The 20,311-nt window shown below is 37.6% G+C and overlaps 1 protein-coding gene across 1 annotated transcript in view; it reads right to left on the bottom strand.

Moving 5' to 3' along the window:
* The window catches only part of ADGRG7 (adhesion G protein-coupled receptor G7), a gene marked incomplete at its 5' end in the record, with an annotated part of 68,342 nt that overhangs the window by 12,818 nt on the left and 35,213 nt on the right, over nucleotides 1–20,311 (bottom strand). Inside the window, 2 exon segments of the mRNA XM_007469978.1 lie at nucleotides 8,377–8,533; nucleotides 10,562–10,717. Coding sequence (XP_007470040.1) covers nucleotides 8,377–8,533; nucleotides 10,562–10,717 — 313 coding nt within the window.

Genomic DNA, 20,311 nt, shown 5'->3' with positions numbered 1-20,311 from the left:
ACTGTAGACTTGGGATTTGCTGTCTGCATCTAATTTGTTTCTGGTTTTAAGTTTATGTTAGTTAAGTATTTAGAGTTTATTATCATTGGTAGATTTGTTTATTGATTTCATTGCTCTCTTCCTTTTTTTCCTTTTATATATAGATTGTTTTTCCTTTTTCTCTTTTTGTGAGTGCATATGTGTATGCTTCTTTGTGTGACTTTGTCTGTATAGTTTTACTTTTACCATTTGTCCTAGGGTTCTATCTGTCCAGGTTTTTTGTTTGTTTGTTTTTAGTATAGTTTTTAGTGCTTGTTATCATTGGTGGATTTGTTTTATGGTTTGGTTGCTCTCTTCTTTCTATCTTTCTTTTTTTTATTACATTTTGATTTATTTTTAATAATTTTTTACTTAAAAAACTTTTATTATATTTATTTTTCATTTCTTTCCTTCTTTTCTCCCTTTTCTTCTGAGCCATGTGACCGTTAGGGTCTGGGTGCTCTAGCCTGGTGTCAGGCCCATACCTCTGAGGTGGGAGAGCCGAGTTCATTACATTGGTCTACAAGAGACCTCCCGGTGCCAGATAATATCAAATGGTGAAAGCTCTCCCAGACATCTCCATCTGAACGTTAAGACCCAGCTCCACTCAATGACCAGCAAGATACAGTGCTGGAAACCCTATAACAAACAAGTAGCAGGACAGAAACACAACCCCACCCATTAACAGAGAAGCTGCGTAAAATCATAATAAGGTCACAGACACCCCAAAACACAACACCAGACATGGTCCTGCCTACCAGAAAGACAAGATCCAGCCTCATACACCAGAACACAGGCACCAGTCCCCTCGACCAGGAAGCCTACACAACCGACTGAACCAAACTTCGCCACTGGGGGCAGACACCAAAAACAACGGGAACTACGAACCTGCAGCCTGCAAAAAGGAGACCCCATAGTAAGCTAAGCAAAATGAGAAGACAGAGAAACACAGCACATAAAGGAACAAGGTAAAAACTCACCAGACCAAACAAATGAAGAAATAGGCAGTCTACCTGAAAAAGAATCAGAGTAATGATAGGAAAGATGATCCAAAATCCTGGAAATAGAATGGAGAAAATACAAGAAACGTTTAACAAGGACCTAGAAGAACTAAAGAGCAAACAAACAATGCTGAACAACACAATAAATGAAATTAAAAATTCTCTAGAAAGAATCAATAGCAGAATAACTGAGGCAAAAGAACGGATAAGTGACCTGGAAGATAAAAGAGTGGAAATAACTATTGCAGAGCAGAATAAAGACAAAAGAATGAAAAGAATAGAGGACAGTCTCAGAGACCTCTGGGACAATATTAAATGCACCAACATTCAAATTACAGGGGTCCTAGAAGAAGAAGAGAAAAAGAAAGGGACTGATAAAATATTTGAAGAGATTATAATTGAAAACTTCCCTAATATGGGAAAGGAAATAGTCAATCAAGTCCAGGAAGCACAGAGGGTCCCATACAGGATAAATCCAAGGAGAAACATGTCAAGACACATATTAATCAAACTATCAAAAATTAAAGACAAAGTGAAATGTTAAAGGCAGCAAGGGGAAAACAACAAATAACATATAAGGGAATCCCCATAATGTTAACAGCTGATCTTTCAGCAGAAACTCTGCAAGCTAGAAGGGAGTGGCAGGACATATTTAAAGTGAGGAAAGGGAAAAACCTATAATCAAGATGACTCTACCCAGCAAGGATCTCATTCAGATAAGATGGAGAAATTAAAACCTTTACAGACAAGCAAAAGCTAAGAGAATTCAGCACCACCAAACAAGCTTTACAACAAATGCTAAAGGAACTTCTCTAGGCAAGAAACACAAGAGAAGTAAAAGACCTACAATAACGAACCCAAAACAATTAAGCAAATGGTAATAGCAACATACATATCGATAACTACCTTAAATGTAAATGGATTAAATGCTCCAACCAAAAGAAACAGACTGGCTAAATGGATACAAACAGAAGACCGATATATATGCTGTCTACAAGAGACACATTTCAGACCAAGGGACACATACAAATTGAAAGTGAGGGGATGGAAGAAGGTATTCCATGCAAATGGAAATCAAAGAAAGCTGGAGTAGCAATTCTCATATCAGAAAAAATAGACTTTAAAATAAAGACTATTACAAGAAACAAAGAATGACACTACATAAGGATCAAGGTATGAATCCAAGAAGAAAATATAACACTTGTAAATATTTATGCACCCAACATAGGAGCACCTCAATATATAAGGCATATGCTAACAGCCATAAAAGGGGAAATCGACAGTAATGCAATCATAGTAGGGGACTTTAACATAGTAGGGGATATAATCTGTCCACTTTCACCAATGGACAGATCATCCAAAATGAAAATACATAAGGAAACACAAGCTTTAAATGATACATTAAACAATATGGACTGAATTGATACTTATAGGACATTCCACCCAAAAACAGCAGAATACACTTTCTCCTCAAGTGCTCATGGAACATTCTCCAGAATAAATCATATCTCAGGTCACAAATCAAGCCTTGGTAAATTAAAGAAAACTGAAATTGTATCAAGTATCATTTCCAACCATAAAGCTATGAAACTAGATATCAATTACAGGAAAAAATCTGTAAAAACTACAAACACATGGAGGCTAAACAATACACTACTAAATAACCAAGAGATCACTGATGAAAACAAAGAGGAAATCAAAAAATACCTAGAAAAAAATGACAATGAAAACATGATGACCCAAAGCCTATGGGATGCAGCAAAAGCAGTTCTCAGAGGCAAGTTTATAGCACTACCATGCTACCTCAAGAGACAAGAAACATCTCAAATAAGAAAACTAACCTTACACCAAAAGCAATTAGAGAAAGAAGAACAAAAAAACGCATAGTTAGCAGAAGGAAAGAAATCATAAAGATCAGATCAGAAATAAATGAAAAAGAAATGAAGGACACGATAGCAAAGATGAATAAAACTAAAAGCTGGCTCTTTGAGAAGATAAACAAAATTGATAAACCATTAGGCAGACTCACCAAGAAAAAAAGGGAGAAGACTCAAATCAACAGAATTAGAAATGAAAAAGGAGAAGCATAAACTGACACTGCAGGATCATGAGAGATTACTACAAGCAACTATATGCTAATAAAATGGACAACCTGGAAAAAATGGACAAATTCGTAGAAAAGCAAAACCTTCCTAGACTGAACCAGGAAGAAATAGAAAATATAAACAGACCAATCATAAGCACTGAAATTGAGACTGTGATTAAAAATCTTCCAACAAAGAAAAGACCAGGACCAAATGGCTTCACAGGCGAATTCTATAAACATTTAGAGAAGAGCTAACACCTATACTTCTCAAACTCTTCCAAAATATAGCAGAGGGAGGACACCCCCAAACTCTTTCCATGAGGCCTCCATCACCCTGATACCAAAACTAGACAGAGATGCCACAAAAGTAGAAAACTACCAGCCAATATCACTGATGAACATGAATGCAAAAATCCTCAACAAAATATTAGCAAACAGAATCCAACAGCACATTAAAAGGATCATACACCATGATCAAGTGGGGTTTATCCCAGGAATGCAAGGATTCTTCAATATATGCAAATCAATCAACGTGACACACCATAACAACAAATTGAAGGAGAAAAACCATATGATCATCTCAATACATGCAGAAAAATCTTTCAGCAAAATTCAACACCCATTTATGATGAAAACCCTCCACACAGTAGGCATAGAGGGAACTTACCTCCACATAATAAAGGCCATATATGACAAACCCACAGCCAACACCATTCTCAATGGTGAAAAACTGAAACCATTTCATCTAAGATCAGGAACAACACATGGTTGTCCACTCTCACCACTATTATTCAACATAATTTTGGAAGTCTTAGCCACAGCAATCAGAGAAGAAAAAAAAATAAAAAGAATCCAAAGGCTTTCCTGTTGGCGCAGTGGTTGGGAGTCCGCCTACCGATGCAGAGGACACGGGTTCGTGCCCCGGTCCGGGACAATTCCACATGCCGCGTAGTGGCTGGGCCCGTGAGCCATGGCCACTGAGCCTGAGCATCCAGAGCCTGTGCTCTGGAACGGGAGAGACCACAACAGTGAGAGGACCATGTATCACACACACACAAAAAAAGGAATCCAAGTTGGAAAAGAAGAAGTAAAGGTGTCACTGTTTGCAGTTTGAAGATGACATGATACTATACATAGAGAATCCTAAAGATGCTACCAGAAAACTACTAGAGCTGATCAATGAATTTGGTAAAGTAGCAGGATACAAAATTAATGCACAGAATTCTCTTGCATCCCTATACACTAATGATAAAAAACCTGAAAGAGAAATTAAGGAAACACTCTCATTTACCATTGCAAAAAAAGAATAAAATACATAGGAATAAACCTACCTAAAGAGACAAAAGACCTGAATGCAGAAAACTGTAAGACACTGATGAAAGAAATTAAAGATGTTACGAATGGCTGGAGAGATATACCAGATTCTTGCATTGGAAGAATCAACACTGTGAAAATCACTATACTACCCAAAGCAATCTACAGATTCAATGCAATCCCTATCAAATGACCAATGGCATTTTTCACAGAATTAGAACAAAAAATTTCACAATTTGTATGGAAACAAAAAAGACCCCGAATAGCCAAAGCAATCGTGAGAAAGAAAAATGGAGCTTGAGGAATCAGGCTCCCTGACTTCAGACTATACTACAAAGCTACAGTACTGAAGACAGTATGGTACTGGCACAAAAACAGAAATATAGATCAATGGAACAGGATAGAAAGCCCAGAGATAAACCCACGCACATATGGTCACCTTATTTTTGAATAAGGAGGTAAGAATATACAGTGGAGAAAAGACAGACTCTTCAATAAATGGTGCTGGGGAAACTGGACAGCTACATGCAAAAGAATGAAATTAGAACACTCCCTAACACCATACACAAAAATAAACTCAAACTGGATTAAAGACCTAAATGTAAAGCCAGACACTATAAAACTCTTAGAGGAAAACATAGGATGAACACTGTTTGACATAAATCACAGCAAGATCCTTTTTGACCCACCTCCTAGAGAATTGGATATAAAAACAAAAGTAAACAAATGGGACCTAATGAAACTTAAAAGCTTCTGCACAGCAAAGGAAACCATAAACAAGACAAAAAGACAACCCTCAGAATGGGAGAAAATATTGGCAAATGAAACAACTGACAAAGGATTAATCTCCAAAATTTACAAGCAGCTCATGTAGCTCAATATCAAAAAAATAAACAACTAATCCACAAATGGGCAGAAGATCTAAGTAGACATTTCCCCAAAGAAGATATACAGATTTCCAACAAACACATGAAAGGATGCTCAACATCACTACTCATTAGATAAATGCAAATCAAAACTACAATGAGGTATCACCTCACACCAGTTAGAATGGCCATCATAAAAAAATGTACAAACAATTAATGCTGGAGAGGGTGTGGAGAAAAGGGAACCCTCTTGCACTGTTGGTGGGGATGTAAACTGATACAGCCACTATGGAGAACAGTGTGGAGGTTCCTTAAAAAACTAAAAATAGACTACCATACGACCCAGCAATCCTACCACTGGGCATGTACCCTGAGAAAACCATAATTCAAAAAGAGTCATGTACCACAATGTTCATTGCAGCTCTATTTACAATAGCCAGGACATGGAAGCAACCTAAGTGTCCATCGACAGATGAATGGATAAAGAAGATGTGGCACATATATACAATGGAATATTACTCAGCCATAAAAAGAAACGAAATTGAGTTATTTGTAGTGAGGTGGATGGACCTAGAGTCTGTCATACAGAGTGAAGTAAGTCAGAAAGAGAAAAACAAATACCATGTGCTAACACATGTCTATGGAATCTCAAAAAAAAAAAAAAAAGGTTCTGAAGAACCTAGGGGCAGGACAGGAATAAAGATGCAGATGTAGAGAATAGACTTGAAGACATGGGGCGGGGGGAAGGGTAAGCTGGGACAAAGTGAGAGAGTGGCATGGACATATTTACACTACCAAATGTAAAATAGATACATTTTACATAGCACAGGGAGATCAGCACGGTGCTTTGTGACCACCTAGAGGGGTGGGATAGGGAGGGTGGGAGGGAGCTGTGAGAGGGAGGAGATATGGGGATATATGAATATATATGTATGGCTGATGCACTTTGTTATAAAGCAGAAACTAACACACCATTGTAGAGCAATTATACTCCAACCAGGATTTAAAAAAAAAAAGAAATCATTTGCATTTCTATACACTAACAACAAACTACCTGAAAAAGAAATTAAGAAATCAATCCCACTTACAATAGTATAAAAAACAATGTAATACTTAGAAATAAGTTTAACCAAGGAAAAATCTATACACTGAAAGCTATGACACTGATGAAAAAGCCTGAAGAAGACATAAATCAATGGAAAGGTATCTGTGTCCTTGGACTGGAAAAATTAATATTGTGAACATTTCCATACTACCCAAAGCAATCTAAAGAGTCAGTGCAATCCTACCAAAATTCCAATGGTATTTTTCACAGAAACATCTATCCTAAAATTTGAAAAAACTATCCTAAATGTTGAAATCATTATCTTGAAGGGACAACTGCACACCCATGTTCACTGCAGCATTGTTCACAATAGCTAAGATATGGAAGTAACCTAAATGTCCTTTGACGAATGAATGTGTAAAGAAAATGCATGGTAGATACATGCAATGGAATATTATTCAGCCATAAAAAAGATGGAAATCCTGCCATTTGTGACAACATAGATGAGCCTGGAGGGCATTACGCTAATTGTTATAAGCCAGACAAGAATGACAAACACATGTGGTATCAGTTACATGTGGAATTTTTTTAAAACCAATTTCATAGAAACAGAAAATAGAATGGTGGTTGCCAGGGGCTGGGGGGAGAGGTAAATGGGGTAGTATAGGTCAAAGAGTACAAAGTTTTCAACTATAAGAAGAATAAGAACCCAATGTACAACATGGTGACTATAGTTGATAATATGGTATCATGTACTTAAAAGTTGCTGAGTAGTTAAGCATTCTCACCATACACACAAAAAAAATTTAACCATGCCTTTAAAAATAATACAAATGAACTTATTTACAACACATAAATAGACCCACAGACATAGAAAACAAACCTATAGTTACCAAAGGGGATAACAGGATGGGGGGAGATAAATTAATTGTTTGGGATTAACATGTACACACTACCATATAAAAAATAGGTAACCAGGGACTTCCCTGGTGGCGCAGTAGTTAAGAATCCACCTGCCAATGCAGGGGACACGGGTTCAATCCCTGGTCCAGGAAGACCACATATGCTGTGGAGCAACTAAGCCCAGGAGCCACAACTACTGAAGCCCATGTGCCTAGAGCCCATGCTCTGCAACAAGAGAAGCCACCACAATGAGAAGCCCACGCACCGCAATGAAGAGTAGCCCCTGCTCTCCACAACTAGAGGAAGCCCGCATGCAGCAACAAAGACGCAATGCAGCCAAAAAAAAAAAAAGGTAACCAGCAAGGACCTACTGTATAGCACAGGGAACTATGCTCAATATCTTGTAATAACCTGTAATTGAAAAGCATGTGAAAAAAGTATATATATATATATATATATTTATATAAAAAATGGAATCACTTTTCTGTACACCAGAAACTAACACAGCATTGTAAATCAACTATACTTCCACTATACTTTAATTTAAAAAAAAGAAAAAAAATGAACTATGTAAAGTGATGGATGTGTTATTTTGATCATTCTATATGTATATGTGTATCAAATCATCAAGTTGTACATTTTAAAATATACAGTAGTAGTTGGCAATTATTCCCAATTATTCCTCAATAAAGTTTTTTTAAAAATAAGATAATCATAAAATTTCAAAAAAGAGAGAAAGAAGAAATTAAGCCAATCCCACAGGGTCCAAGCTCCAGGGATCACTGTAACATTGACCATATAACCACGGTGAGGTGCCGTGAACCTACTGCATGGCAGAAAGACAAAGGAGGTGCCTCCCAAGCTAGCTGCTCAACAAAATCTCTTCTGCTCAGAGAAGAGGGACTAACATTGGCCAACCCCATTGCAATTATGTTCCATGAACTCCAGTCCAGGAAAGGATATAGTAGGTAAGTCATAAAAAAGTTTTTCTTCCCCTTTCCTCAAAGTGTATTAAAAATAGAGTCACCCAAAATTAACTAAGCAATGACCTTCAGGGAGTTTTAAGATAAGAAAACTTTGGTCCAGGTGATACCATCTCTGCCACTCCATAGTCTACTACTTTCAGACTAATCCACACCATACCTGAGTAGTGTTGAAAAGGCAGAATTGGTAGCTGAAGGTGACCCTGATGCCATCATCATCAATTAGCATTAAGCATGCCAGACTCCAGGTAACTCCAAAAACAACTGCAACAGATAACGTGCTAAGAAACTTCTTTAGGATTGAAAACTTCTTTGTGCTAAGTAAGAGAAAACAAGAAAGGAAATATGGTTCGTTCAGGTTTTTACTTACTAATATCATTGTTACCCTCCTACTGAAAATATGTATTCAGCTGCACATATACACTGTTCATTAAACAATATTATGCCTCAGGTGGAAAAACCTATGTCACTCTGAATAAAAGAGAGAAAGAGAGGAAGTGAGGAAGGAAGGAAGGGAGGAAGACAGTGATATCTGCTTAAAAGCTCAGGCATAAACAGTTCCTGAAATACTACTGCAGGCAAATTTCACATAGAATTAACTTTTTCTTTGGAACTGAATTTGATGTTAGCGATTATAACTACTGGATCAGTAATTCCTTTTTTGGGCATCTGGGACCGTCCCATGCCATAAGTTGATATCAGAATGAAAAGTTATTAAAGCACATAGTGACCTTCTTCCCTGTCATGCTAAGTCTATATCCCTGGAACCTAAGCTTGGCCATATGACTTACTTTGACCAGAGGGACATTAGCATTTGTTCCACAAACAAAGGCTTGAAAGCATTCCACTCATCAGAGCGTGTTTTTTCTTATTGCTCTTTGGAACCCTGAGAGTACTATGTTAAGAGAGAGACCACATGCAGCAGAGATGAGCTTTCCCAAATGAGCAGTTCCCACTCAATACCAACCAACCAACAACCTTCAGACATGAAAGTGATTCATCCTAAGTTATCTACCAGTATTCAAGCCAGCCAAAACCAAAACAACTACATGATCAACACTCAAACTTATGACAAGTAATAAATATTTATTATTCTAAGCCATTGAATTTGGGGGTAATTTGTTATACAGCAAAAGCTAACTGATACATAGAAGATAATTTGTTAAACAATTAAATTGTAACCTGCTCTTCACTGTAACTAAGCTAATTTAAGAACCATGAGCTGCCAGTCAAAATTATGAAACATTACAAATTTGTTTGATGTCTGTGGCCAAAATATTGCTTTGTATAAAAGAAATATAACTTAACTTACAATTAGGCTAACAAGACTTCACCAAGGTTTTTCTGCATTGTTAAGAAAACATAGGTTTGAATGATTATCAGTGATAGTCTTTTCTCCACATTTCCCCTCAATATGGGTTATCATCCATATAGGAAAGATGATACTCTTGATTGGTAAAGTACATGTTTAAGATTACATTCCCACTAATGATGGCTGTTTTCACCCATCTGTTTATTCAAAATGGATCTATATTTTGACCAACAAAGTTCACAGATGTACTTATAGTAAGTCTACTTGGGTTAAGAAGAGTCTTGTAGAATTAAGCCTGAATTCACAGCCTCATTAGCACTGTGTTCTAAACAATTCATGCTGTGGGATGTGGAGGTGAGGGGAGTGTATGTGTTTAATAGCTTCTGTTCTTTGTCTCTCCAACTGAAAGCTCTTTCTATATATTAGCAATGACAATGAAAATGCTTATTGGGGTCAGAAAAGTTACAGAGAGGAAAGAAGCAGTCCACATGTGAACTGATAAACCAGAGAGCACACGCCCCATCTGCAGGGAATGTGGGCCCAATGTTGCCCAATGTTCCAATTTTTATATGTTTGCAACAAATTTTTAAAAATTTAAAGCTATTATGTGATTCAGGCAACACATGTAAAATATAACCTACAGTTACTAGTTTCTAAAATGAAAATACAGTTACCAGCATCTCCTCACAACCCTCTCATATTTTTAATTATTCAAATCTGATTTCATGAATATTTGGGATTGGGGGATACATTTTTTTTCTTGATGTCTTTGGGTTGGGTTTTTAGTTGGGCTCATGCAGCACAAAATTATCTTAGGTAATGCAATAGACTCACATTGTAGTTTTGATGTTGGAAGATGAGAAGATCCACCTTCTGAGACAAAGTTTAAGAGAAAATTTGTCCTGCAAACCACATATCCTTGCCATTTCCCCCAAATCTGAAAACTCTTCTAGGAGCTGTGGATGTATTCCTGTGCTATATTTAGTAGCACATGAGCCATGCCTTCCAGCTTCTGATTCATTGGGAATCTTACCTCTTCAGATTCTGATTATTCTTCCACAGCACTTTGACTACAATGACAATAAATATAACAACATTGCTGATGAGGATAACGGTCACAGTTATGATGAATGAACACAACAATGGACTTGTTATCAAACCACTGCTTTCTTGAGTTGCCAGCCAGCAGCTGTGGAGAGAAAAGAAATGATTTCAGCAGACTAAGAGAGCAGAGAAAAGAAATGATTTCAGCAGAAAGAAAGGTATACAAACTCTTCTCTATGCTGTTCACACCATTGACATTCACTTGACTGAAAGACCTGCTAAAAGTCAATATCTCTTTGCCTTCTATATATTAGAGATGATTTTCAAGAATTCAACCAAGTAGAAAAATTAAGTGCATTGATTCTGCCAAATTTCTCTGTGAGACAATATGGGCTACTGGAAAGAAAGTGGGCTTTTGAGTTAGGCAGTCCTGAATGTAAACGTCACTGTCTGTCACTTACTAGGTTTCTGACTTTAGTTAAGTTACTCTTTAATTTTTTTTTGACTATGTAGCACACTCAGATGGCTCAAAATTTTAAAGGTACAAATCATCATAGAGAGACAAGACCCCTCCTACAACTATCCCTAGTCACCTGGTTTTTATCTCCAGTGATATTCAATGTTTCCTGTGTATACTTCCAGATTTAGACTATGCATACACCAGCAAATGTACATTTTTTCCTGATTTTGAAGCAAAGGATAACATGATACTTCTATACCTTACTTAAAAACACATCTTGGAGATCATTCCATATCAGAATATAAAGATTATCCTCATGATTTTTTATGGCTGCATATTATTCCATTATTTAATTATACCATAAATTATTTAAACTGTCTCTTATTAATAAGCATTTTTTAAAGTTTAATGTTTAAAAAATATTTGAATAGTTCTTTAACCTCATTGCATCTGTTTTTGTTTTTGTCTTTTTGTTATTGTTGGTGGTAGTTTTGGTGGTATTTTTTTTCTCATTGTGAAGTGTAGTAATCATATCCTGGCATTGTTGTAAGAATAAATTCATTCATTTAATAAGTATTTACAGAGTACATGCTATGTGCCAGACATTGTTCTAGATAACAAGATATTAGCAGTGAATGAAAAACCAAAATGCCTTTCTTTAGTGAATTTATTCTAATGCAGAAAATAAATAAAACTAATGAATTAATAAGATATATACTATACCAGAAGTTAACAAGTGCTGTGAAGAAAAATAAAGTAGGTAATGAGGGTAAGTATTACTATGTATATGTATATGTGTGTCTGTGTGTGTGCCTGGGGGACCAGGGGAGGAAATGTTTCATTTTAAATATAGTGGTCAGGAAAACCCTTATGGAAAAAAATATTTGAGTAAAGATCTGAAGTAGATGGGGGGAAGGGTGTTCTAGGCAGAGGGAACAGCAAGTGCAAAGGCTCTGAGTTGAGAGCTTAAGCAAAGAGGCCAGTGTGGCTAGAACAGAGTATGTAAGTAGATGGGATTAGTAAAAAGATACAAATTATGTCAGGGCTTTATAGGTGACTGCATGTACTCTTGGCAAGAAGGAGAAACTTGACATTCTCGGTCTTTAGTTTTAAAAGTATTACTTTAGCTAGATGCAGGGATAAAAGAAGAGCACATGCCAAAGGAGAAAATCAGCTAGGAGTCTACTGCAACAATTAGGTGGCTTGGAACCAGGGAGAGGAGATGTTGAGAAATAGTCTGATTCCAGATATGTTTAAAAGTAAAACAAAAGGGGACTCCCCTGGTGGCCCAGTGGTTAAGACTCCATGCTCCCAACGTAGGGGGCCTGGGTTCGATCCCTTGTCAGGAAACTAGATCCCACATGCCATGACTAAAAGCCTGCATGTGGCAACTAAAGATTCAACTAAGATCACGCATGCCACAATGAAGATCCCGCATGCTGCAACTAAGACCCAGTGCAGCCAAATAAATAAATATATTTTTTTAAAAAGTAAAGCAAAAGGACTTATTGATAGGTTAGATGGGAGATATAGGAGAGTTAAGAGTGACTCCAAAATCTTTGGCTTGAGTACCTGGAAGGATGGAATTACTGTCAACTGAGTTGGGGAAGATGATGAGAAGAGCAGGTTTGGGAGGGAAGACCAGGAGATGTCTTATCACTTGTACAGACAAGTGAAGGTGTCAGGTAGGCAGTAGGGTATTAACAAAATAATGTGAGAAGCCCTGGTATATATTTGGCAATCAATTAATGTCTGTTTTCTAGGTAAACACCATTATTATACATGCCAAAGGATTTCTAAGCTATTTTGCATTGGAATGTTGTTACAATTTAAATTATTAGAAATCATATTTCTAATCTGAATGACCTAGAAGGAAATTGGAATGATTTCAGATCTCTGTAATGAATTTTTAAAGTGAAAAGGAGGAGATTGGTTCAAGATGGTGGAGTAGAAGGAGGTGCACTCACTCCTTCTTGCGAGAGCACCAGAATCACAACTAACTGCTGAACAATCATCTACAGGAAAACACTGGAACTCACCAAAAAAGATACCCCACAACCAAAGACAAAGGAGAAGCCACAATAAGATGATATGGGGGCACAAGCACAATAAAATCAAATCCCATAACCATTGTGTGGGTGACTCACAAACTGGAGAACAATTATACCACAGAAGTCCACCCACTGGAGTAAAGGTTCTGAGCCCCACATCAGGCTTCCCAACCTGGGGGTCTGGCAATGGGAGGAGGAATCCCCAGAGAATTGCACTTTGAAGTCAGGCAGGATTTGACTGCAGGACTTCAACAGGGCTGGGGGAAACAGCGACTTCACTCTTTGAGGACACACACAAAATCTTGTACACACCAGGACCCAGGGGGAAGGAGCAGTGACTCCATAGGAGACTGAACCAACCTACCTGCTAGTGTTGGAGGGTCTCCTGCAAAGGCAGGGAGTGGCTGTGGCTCCCCATGGGGACAAGGACACTGGCAGTAGAAGTTCTGGGAAGTACTCCTTGGTGTGAGCCCTCCCAAAGTCCACCATTAGCCCCACCAAAGAGCCTGTAGGCTCCAGTGCTGGGCCACCTCAGGCCATATGACCAACAGGGAGAGAACACAGCCCCACCCTTCAGCAGACAAACGGATTAAAGTTTTACTGATCTCTGCCCACCAGAACAACACCCAGCTCTAGCTACCACCAGTCCCTCCCATCATGAAGCTTGCACAAGCCTCTTAGATAGCCTCATCCACCAGAGGACAGACAGCCGAAGCAAGAAGAACTACAATCCTGCAGCCTGCAGAACAAAAACCACAATCACAGAAAGATAGACAAAATGAAAAGGCAGAGGATTATGTCCTAGATGAAGGAACAAGATAAAACCCCAGGAGAGCAACTAAATGAAGTGGAGATGGGCAACCTTCCAGAAAAAGAATTCAGAATAATGATAGTGAAGATGATCAGAAAAAGGATGGAGGAAAGAATCAAGGAGATGCAAGAAATGTTTAACAAAGACCTAGAAGAACTGAAGAACAAATAGATATGAACAATACAATAACTGAATTCAAAAATACACTAGAAGGAATCAATAGCAGAATAACTGAGACAGAAGAACGGATTAGTGACCTGGAAGACAGAATGGTGGAAATCACTGCCACAGAACAGAATAAAGAAAAAAGAATGAAAAGAAATGTACACAGCCTAAGAGACCTCTGGGACAACAAATGCACCAACATTCACATTATAGGGAGAAGAGAGAGAGAAAGAACCTGAGAAAATATTTGAAGAGATTATAGTAAAAAATTTCCCTAACATGGGAAAGGAAATAGTCACCCAAGTCCAGGAAGCACAGAGACTCCCAGGCAGGATAAACCCAAGGAGAAACACACCAAGACACATAGTAACCAAACTGACAAAAATTAAAGACAAAGAAAAATTATTAAAAGAAACAGGAAAACACAACAAATAACATACAAAGGAACTCCCATAAGATTAACAGCTGATTTCTCAGCAGAAACTCTGCAGGCCAGAAGGGAGTGGCACAATATATTTAAAGTGATGAAAGGGAAGAACCTACAACCAAGAATACTCTACCCAGCAAGGCTCTCATTCAGATTTGATGGAGAAATCAAAAGCTTTACAGACAAGCAAAAGCTAAGTGATTTCAGCACCACCAGACCAGCTTTGCAACAAATGCTAAAGGAACTCCCCTAGGCTGGAAAGAGACTAGCAACTTAAATCAACCTTGTACATACATAGACTGCTATATCAGAACCTCATGGGAACAGCAAACCCCAAAACTACAATAGATAACCATACAGAAAAGAAAAAGCAACCCAAACACAACACTAAAGATGGTCATCAAACCACAAGAGAACAAAACAGGAAGGAAAGAAGAAAGACATACAACGACAAACCCAAAACAATTAAGAAAATGGCAATAGGAGCACACATATTGATAATTACCTTAACTGTAAATGGATTAAATGCACCAACCAAAAGACGTAGACTGCCTGGATATGAAAACAAGACCCTTATATATGCTGTCTACAAGAGACTCACCTCATACCTAGGGACACATACAGACTGAAAGTGAGGGGATGAAGGCAGGTATTCCATGCAAATGGAAATCAAAATAAAGCTGGAGTAGCAATACTCATATCAGACAAAATAAACTTAAAAATAAAGACTGTTATAAGAGACAAAGAAGGACACTATGTAACAATCAAGGGATCAATCCAAGAAGAAGATATAACAATTGTAAACATATATGCACCCAACATAAGAGCACCTCAATACATAAGGCAAATGTTAACAGCCATAAAGGAAGAAATCAACAATAACACAATAATAGTGGGGGACTTTTAACACTCCACTTTTGTCAATGGACAGATCATCCAGACAGAAAATCAACAAGGAAACAAAGGCCTTAAATGACACATTAGATCAGACGAACTTAATTGATATTTATAGAGCACTCCATCCAAAAGCAGAAGAATACACATTTTTCTCAAGTGCACACAGAACATTTTCCAGGACTGACAATATCCTGGGCCACAAGGGAGCCTCGGTAAATTTAAGAAAATTGAAATCATATCAAGTATCTTCTACAAACACAACACTATGAAATTAGAAACAAACTACAAGAAAAAACTATAAAAACCACAAACACTTGGAGGCTAAGCAATATGTTACTCAACAACAAATGGATCACTGAAGAAATCAAAGAGGAAATCAAAAAATACCTAGAGACAAATGAAAATGAAAGCACAATGATCCAAAACCTATGTGATACAGCAAAAGCAGTTCTAAGAGGAAAGTTTATAGCAATACAATATTACCTTAGGAAACAAGAAAAATCTCAAAAAAACAACCAACCCATACACCTAAAGCAACTAGACAAAGAAGAAAACCAAAAGTTAGTAGAAGGAAAGAAATAAAGATCAGAGCAGAAATAAATGAAATAGAAACGAAAAAAAAAAAACAATAGCAAAGATCAATGAAACTAAAAGCTGGTTCCTTGAAAAGATAAACAAAATTGATAAACCTTTAGCCAGACCCATCAAGGAAAAAAGGGAGATGACTCAAATCAATAAAATTAGAAATGAAAAAGGAGAAGTTACAACTGACACCAGAGAAATACAAAGGGTCATAAGAGACTACTATATGCAACAGTATGCCAATAAAATGGACAACCTGGAAGAAATGGACAAATTCTTAGAAACGTACAGTCTCCCAAGACTGAATCAGGAAGAATTAGAAAATATGAGCAGACCAATCGCAAGCACTGAAATTGAAACTGTAATTTAAAAACTCCCAACAAACAAAAGTCCAGGACCTGATGGCTTCACAGGAAAATTCTATCAAACATTTAGAAAGAAGATAACACCTATCTTTCTGAAACTGTTCCAAAGAACTGCAGAGGAAGGAGACTTCCCAAACTCATTCTATGTGGCTACCATCACCCTGAAAACAAAACCAGACAAAGATACCACTCAAAAAGAAAATTACAGGCCAATATCACTGATGAACATAGACACAAAAATCCTCAATTGCTAGTATTTTACTAGAAATTCGAATCCAACAATACATTAAAAGACATACACCATGATCAAGTGGGATTTATCCCAGGGATGCAAGAATTTTTCAATATCTGCAAATCAATCAGTGTGATACACCACATCAACAAATTGAAGAATAAAAACCAAATGATGATCTCAGTAGATGCAGAAAAATCTTTTGACAAAATTCAACACCGATTTATGATAAAAACTCTCCAGAAAGTGGGCATATAGGGAACCTACTTCAACATAATAAAGGCCATATACGACAAACCTACAACTAGCATCATATCAACGGTGAAAAGCTGAAAGCATTTCCTCTAAGATCAGGAACAAGACAAGGATGCCCACTCTCACCACTTTTATTCAGCATAGTTTTGCAAGTCCTAGCTATGGCAACCAGGAAAGAAATAGAAATAAAAGAATCCAAATTGGAAAAGAAGAAGTTAAACTGTCACTGTTTACAGATGACATGATACTATACATAGAAAATCCTAAAGACACTATCAGGAAACTGCTAGAGCTCATCAGTGAATCTGGTAAAGTTGCAGGCTACAAAATTAATACACAGAAATCTGTTGCATTTATATACACTAACAATGAAAGATCAGAAAGAGAAATTCAAGAAACAACCCCATTTACCATTGCATCAAAAAGAATAAAATACCTGGGAATAAACATACCTAAGGAGACGAAAGACCTGTACTCTGAAAATTATAAGACACTGATGAAAGAAATTGAAGACACAAACAGATGGAAAGATAAACCATGTTCTTGGATTGGAAGAATAAATACTGTCAAAATTACTATACTACCCAAGGCAAACTACATATTCAATGCAATCCTATCAAATTACTAATGGCATTTATCACAGAAATAGAACAAAAAATCTTAAAATTTTTATGGAGACACAAAGGACCCCGAATAGCCAAAGCAATCGTGAGAAAGAAAAATGGAGCTGGAGGAATCAGGCTCCCTGACTTCACACTATACTACAAAGCTATAATCATCAAAACAGTATGGTACTGGCACAAAAATAGAACTATAGATCAATGGAACAGGATAGAAAGCCCAGAAATAAACCCATGCACCTATGGTCAATTAATATATGACAGAGGAGGCAAGACTATACAATGGTGGGAAGACAGTCTCTTCAACAAATGGTGCTGGGAAAACTGGACAGCTACATGTAAAAAAATGAAATTAGATCATTCTTTAACACCATACACAAAAATAAGCTCAAAATGGATTAAAGACCTAAATGTGAGACCAGACACTATTAAACTCCTAAAGGAAAACATAGGCAGAACACCCCCTGACATAAATTGCAGCAATATTTTTTCCGATACATCTCCCACAGTAATGGAAATAAAAACAAAAATAAACAAATGGGACCTAATCAAACTCAAAAGCTTTTGCACAGCAAAGGAAATCATAAACAAAACAAAAAGACAGCCCACAAATTGGGAGAAAATATTTGCAAATGATGTGACTGACAAGGGATTAGTCTCCAAAATTTACAAAAAGCTCATGTGGCTTAATATCATGAAAACAAACAACCCAATCAAAAAATGGGCAGAAGACCTAAATAGACATTTTTCCAAGGAAGACATATGGATGGCCAAGAGGCATATGAAAAGATGTTCAACACTGCTAATGATTAGAGAAATGCAAGTAAAAACTACAATGAGATATCACCTCACACCAGTCAAAATGGCTATCATTTAAAAATCCACAAACAGTAAATCCTGGAGAGGGTGTGGAGAGAAAGGAACCCTCCTAACTGTTAGTGGGATCGTAAATTGGTATGGCCACTATGGAAAGCATTATGCAGGAGCCTTAAAAAACTAAAAATAGAGTTATCATATGACCCTGCTATCCTACTCCTGGGCATATATCCAGAGAAAAACATGGTCTGAAAGGATACATGCACCCCAATGTTCATTGCAGCACTGTTTATAATAGCCAAGACATAGAAACAACCTACGTGTCCGTGGACAGAGGAATGGATAAAGAAGATTTGGTACATATATACAATGGAATATTACTCAGCCATAAAAAAGAATGAAATAATGCCATTTGCAGCAACATGGATGGACCTAGAGATTGTCATACTGAGTGAAGTAAGTCAGACAGAGAAAGAGAAATACCGTATGATATCATTTACATGCAGAATCTAAAAAGAAATAATACAAATGAATGTATTTACAAAATAGAAATGGACTCACAGACTTAGAGAAGGAACTTATGGTTACCAGGGCGGGGAGAGTGGAGGGAAGGGATAGTAGGGAATTTGGGATTGACATGTACAGACTACTATATTTAAAAAGGACAGGGCCAGCCTGGTGGCGCAGTGGTTGAGAGTCCACCTGCCGATGCAGGAGACACGGGGTCGAGCCCCGGTCCGGGAAGATCCCACGTGCCGCGGAGCGGCTGGGCCTGTGAGCCATGGCCGCTGAGCCTGCGCGTCCGGAGCCTGTGCTCCGCAGCGGGAGAAGCCACAACAGTGAGGGGCCCGCGTACTGCAAAAAAAAAAAAAAAAAAAAAAAAAATGATAAACAACAAGGACGTACTGTATAGCACAGGGAACACTGCTCAATGTTATGTGGAAGCCTGGATGGGAGGGGAGTCTGGGGGAGAATGGATACATGTATATGTATGGCTGAGTTGCTTTGTTGTGCACCTGAAACTATCACAACATTGTTAATTGGCTATATTCCAATATAAAATAAAATGTTTAAAAAAATGAAAAGGAGTGCCTCCAACCCATTAATCGATAGATTAGGTCTAGCCTTAAGTAAAATGGTGAGAAAGAATAAAATTTATCTTCAGGATTTGGGGCCTCCATGTCCTTTCATCTGTAACCAAAGGACAACCTTCCTGCCATCTTCAATCTCACAATCCCCGACACAGAAGAAATAGGAGGGCACTTGGCTAAGAATTTAATAAAATCCTGCTGAGAAGTACTTTCACATCTCTAGACACTTCTTTGGTGACTAGGCAAGTGGCCATCAAAGTTTTAAATTAAAAAGATGGACATATTTCTGACCAAGTCAGCCTAGAGAAACACAGTTTAAAAGGGGAGGACAGGATAGAGAAAGAAAATGAATATCCAACTCTATTGGATAAAGACAGACTTGCAAATTATGAAACAATTTAGACAAATATTTATCTTTATCTGTATGAGTCATGAGTTATTTAAACTTTAGACAACACAATTTCTAAGTATTACTATTTGTACTATAGATCTGTGTGTGTGTGCATACAAATATCTGTAAGGTTCCTCAGTTACCTCACATAGACGGGGAGACCTGGATGGGAAACAGGCTTGGATGCCTGTGGCCATGAGGAGGTGTGCACTAGGAAGGGACACCTCCTCACCTCCTCCATCCTTTGTAGTACTTGGAGAGATAGTCACACTGGATTTGTCCTCATGAGCCTCTCCCTTAGCTATTCTGAATCTAATCGCCCAGATTTTGAAAAATAGACTGCTAAGGAGACAGATGGATCCTCCAGGCTGACTAACCCTTGTAGGAATGGGATTTCTAGAATTGAGATTGGAGAGTCACAAGGTCAAGGTTGCATCTGACAAACACCTCTGAACCTGAGGTCTGGGGAGCATCATAGGTGAACCTCAGATGAAGAATTTAACTCCTTGATGATCTTGTCATGAAACATGGGAAAAGACAGCTATAGAAGATATAGCATATGCTTCCAGAAAATTC

This window comes from Lipotes vexillifer, unplaced genomic scaffold, assembly GCF_000442215.2.
Source record: "Lipotes vexillifer unplaced genomic scaffold, Lipotes_vexillifer_v1.1 scaffold1438, whole genome shotgun sequence".
NCBI classification, from domain to species: Eukaryota; Metazoa; Chordata; class Mammalia; order Artiodactyla; family Lipotidae; genus Lipotes; species Lipotes vexillifer.
Note: the sequence above shows the minus strand (reverse complement) of the source record. Positions and strands in the feature narration are given on the sequence as shown.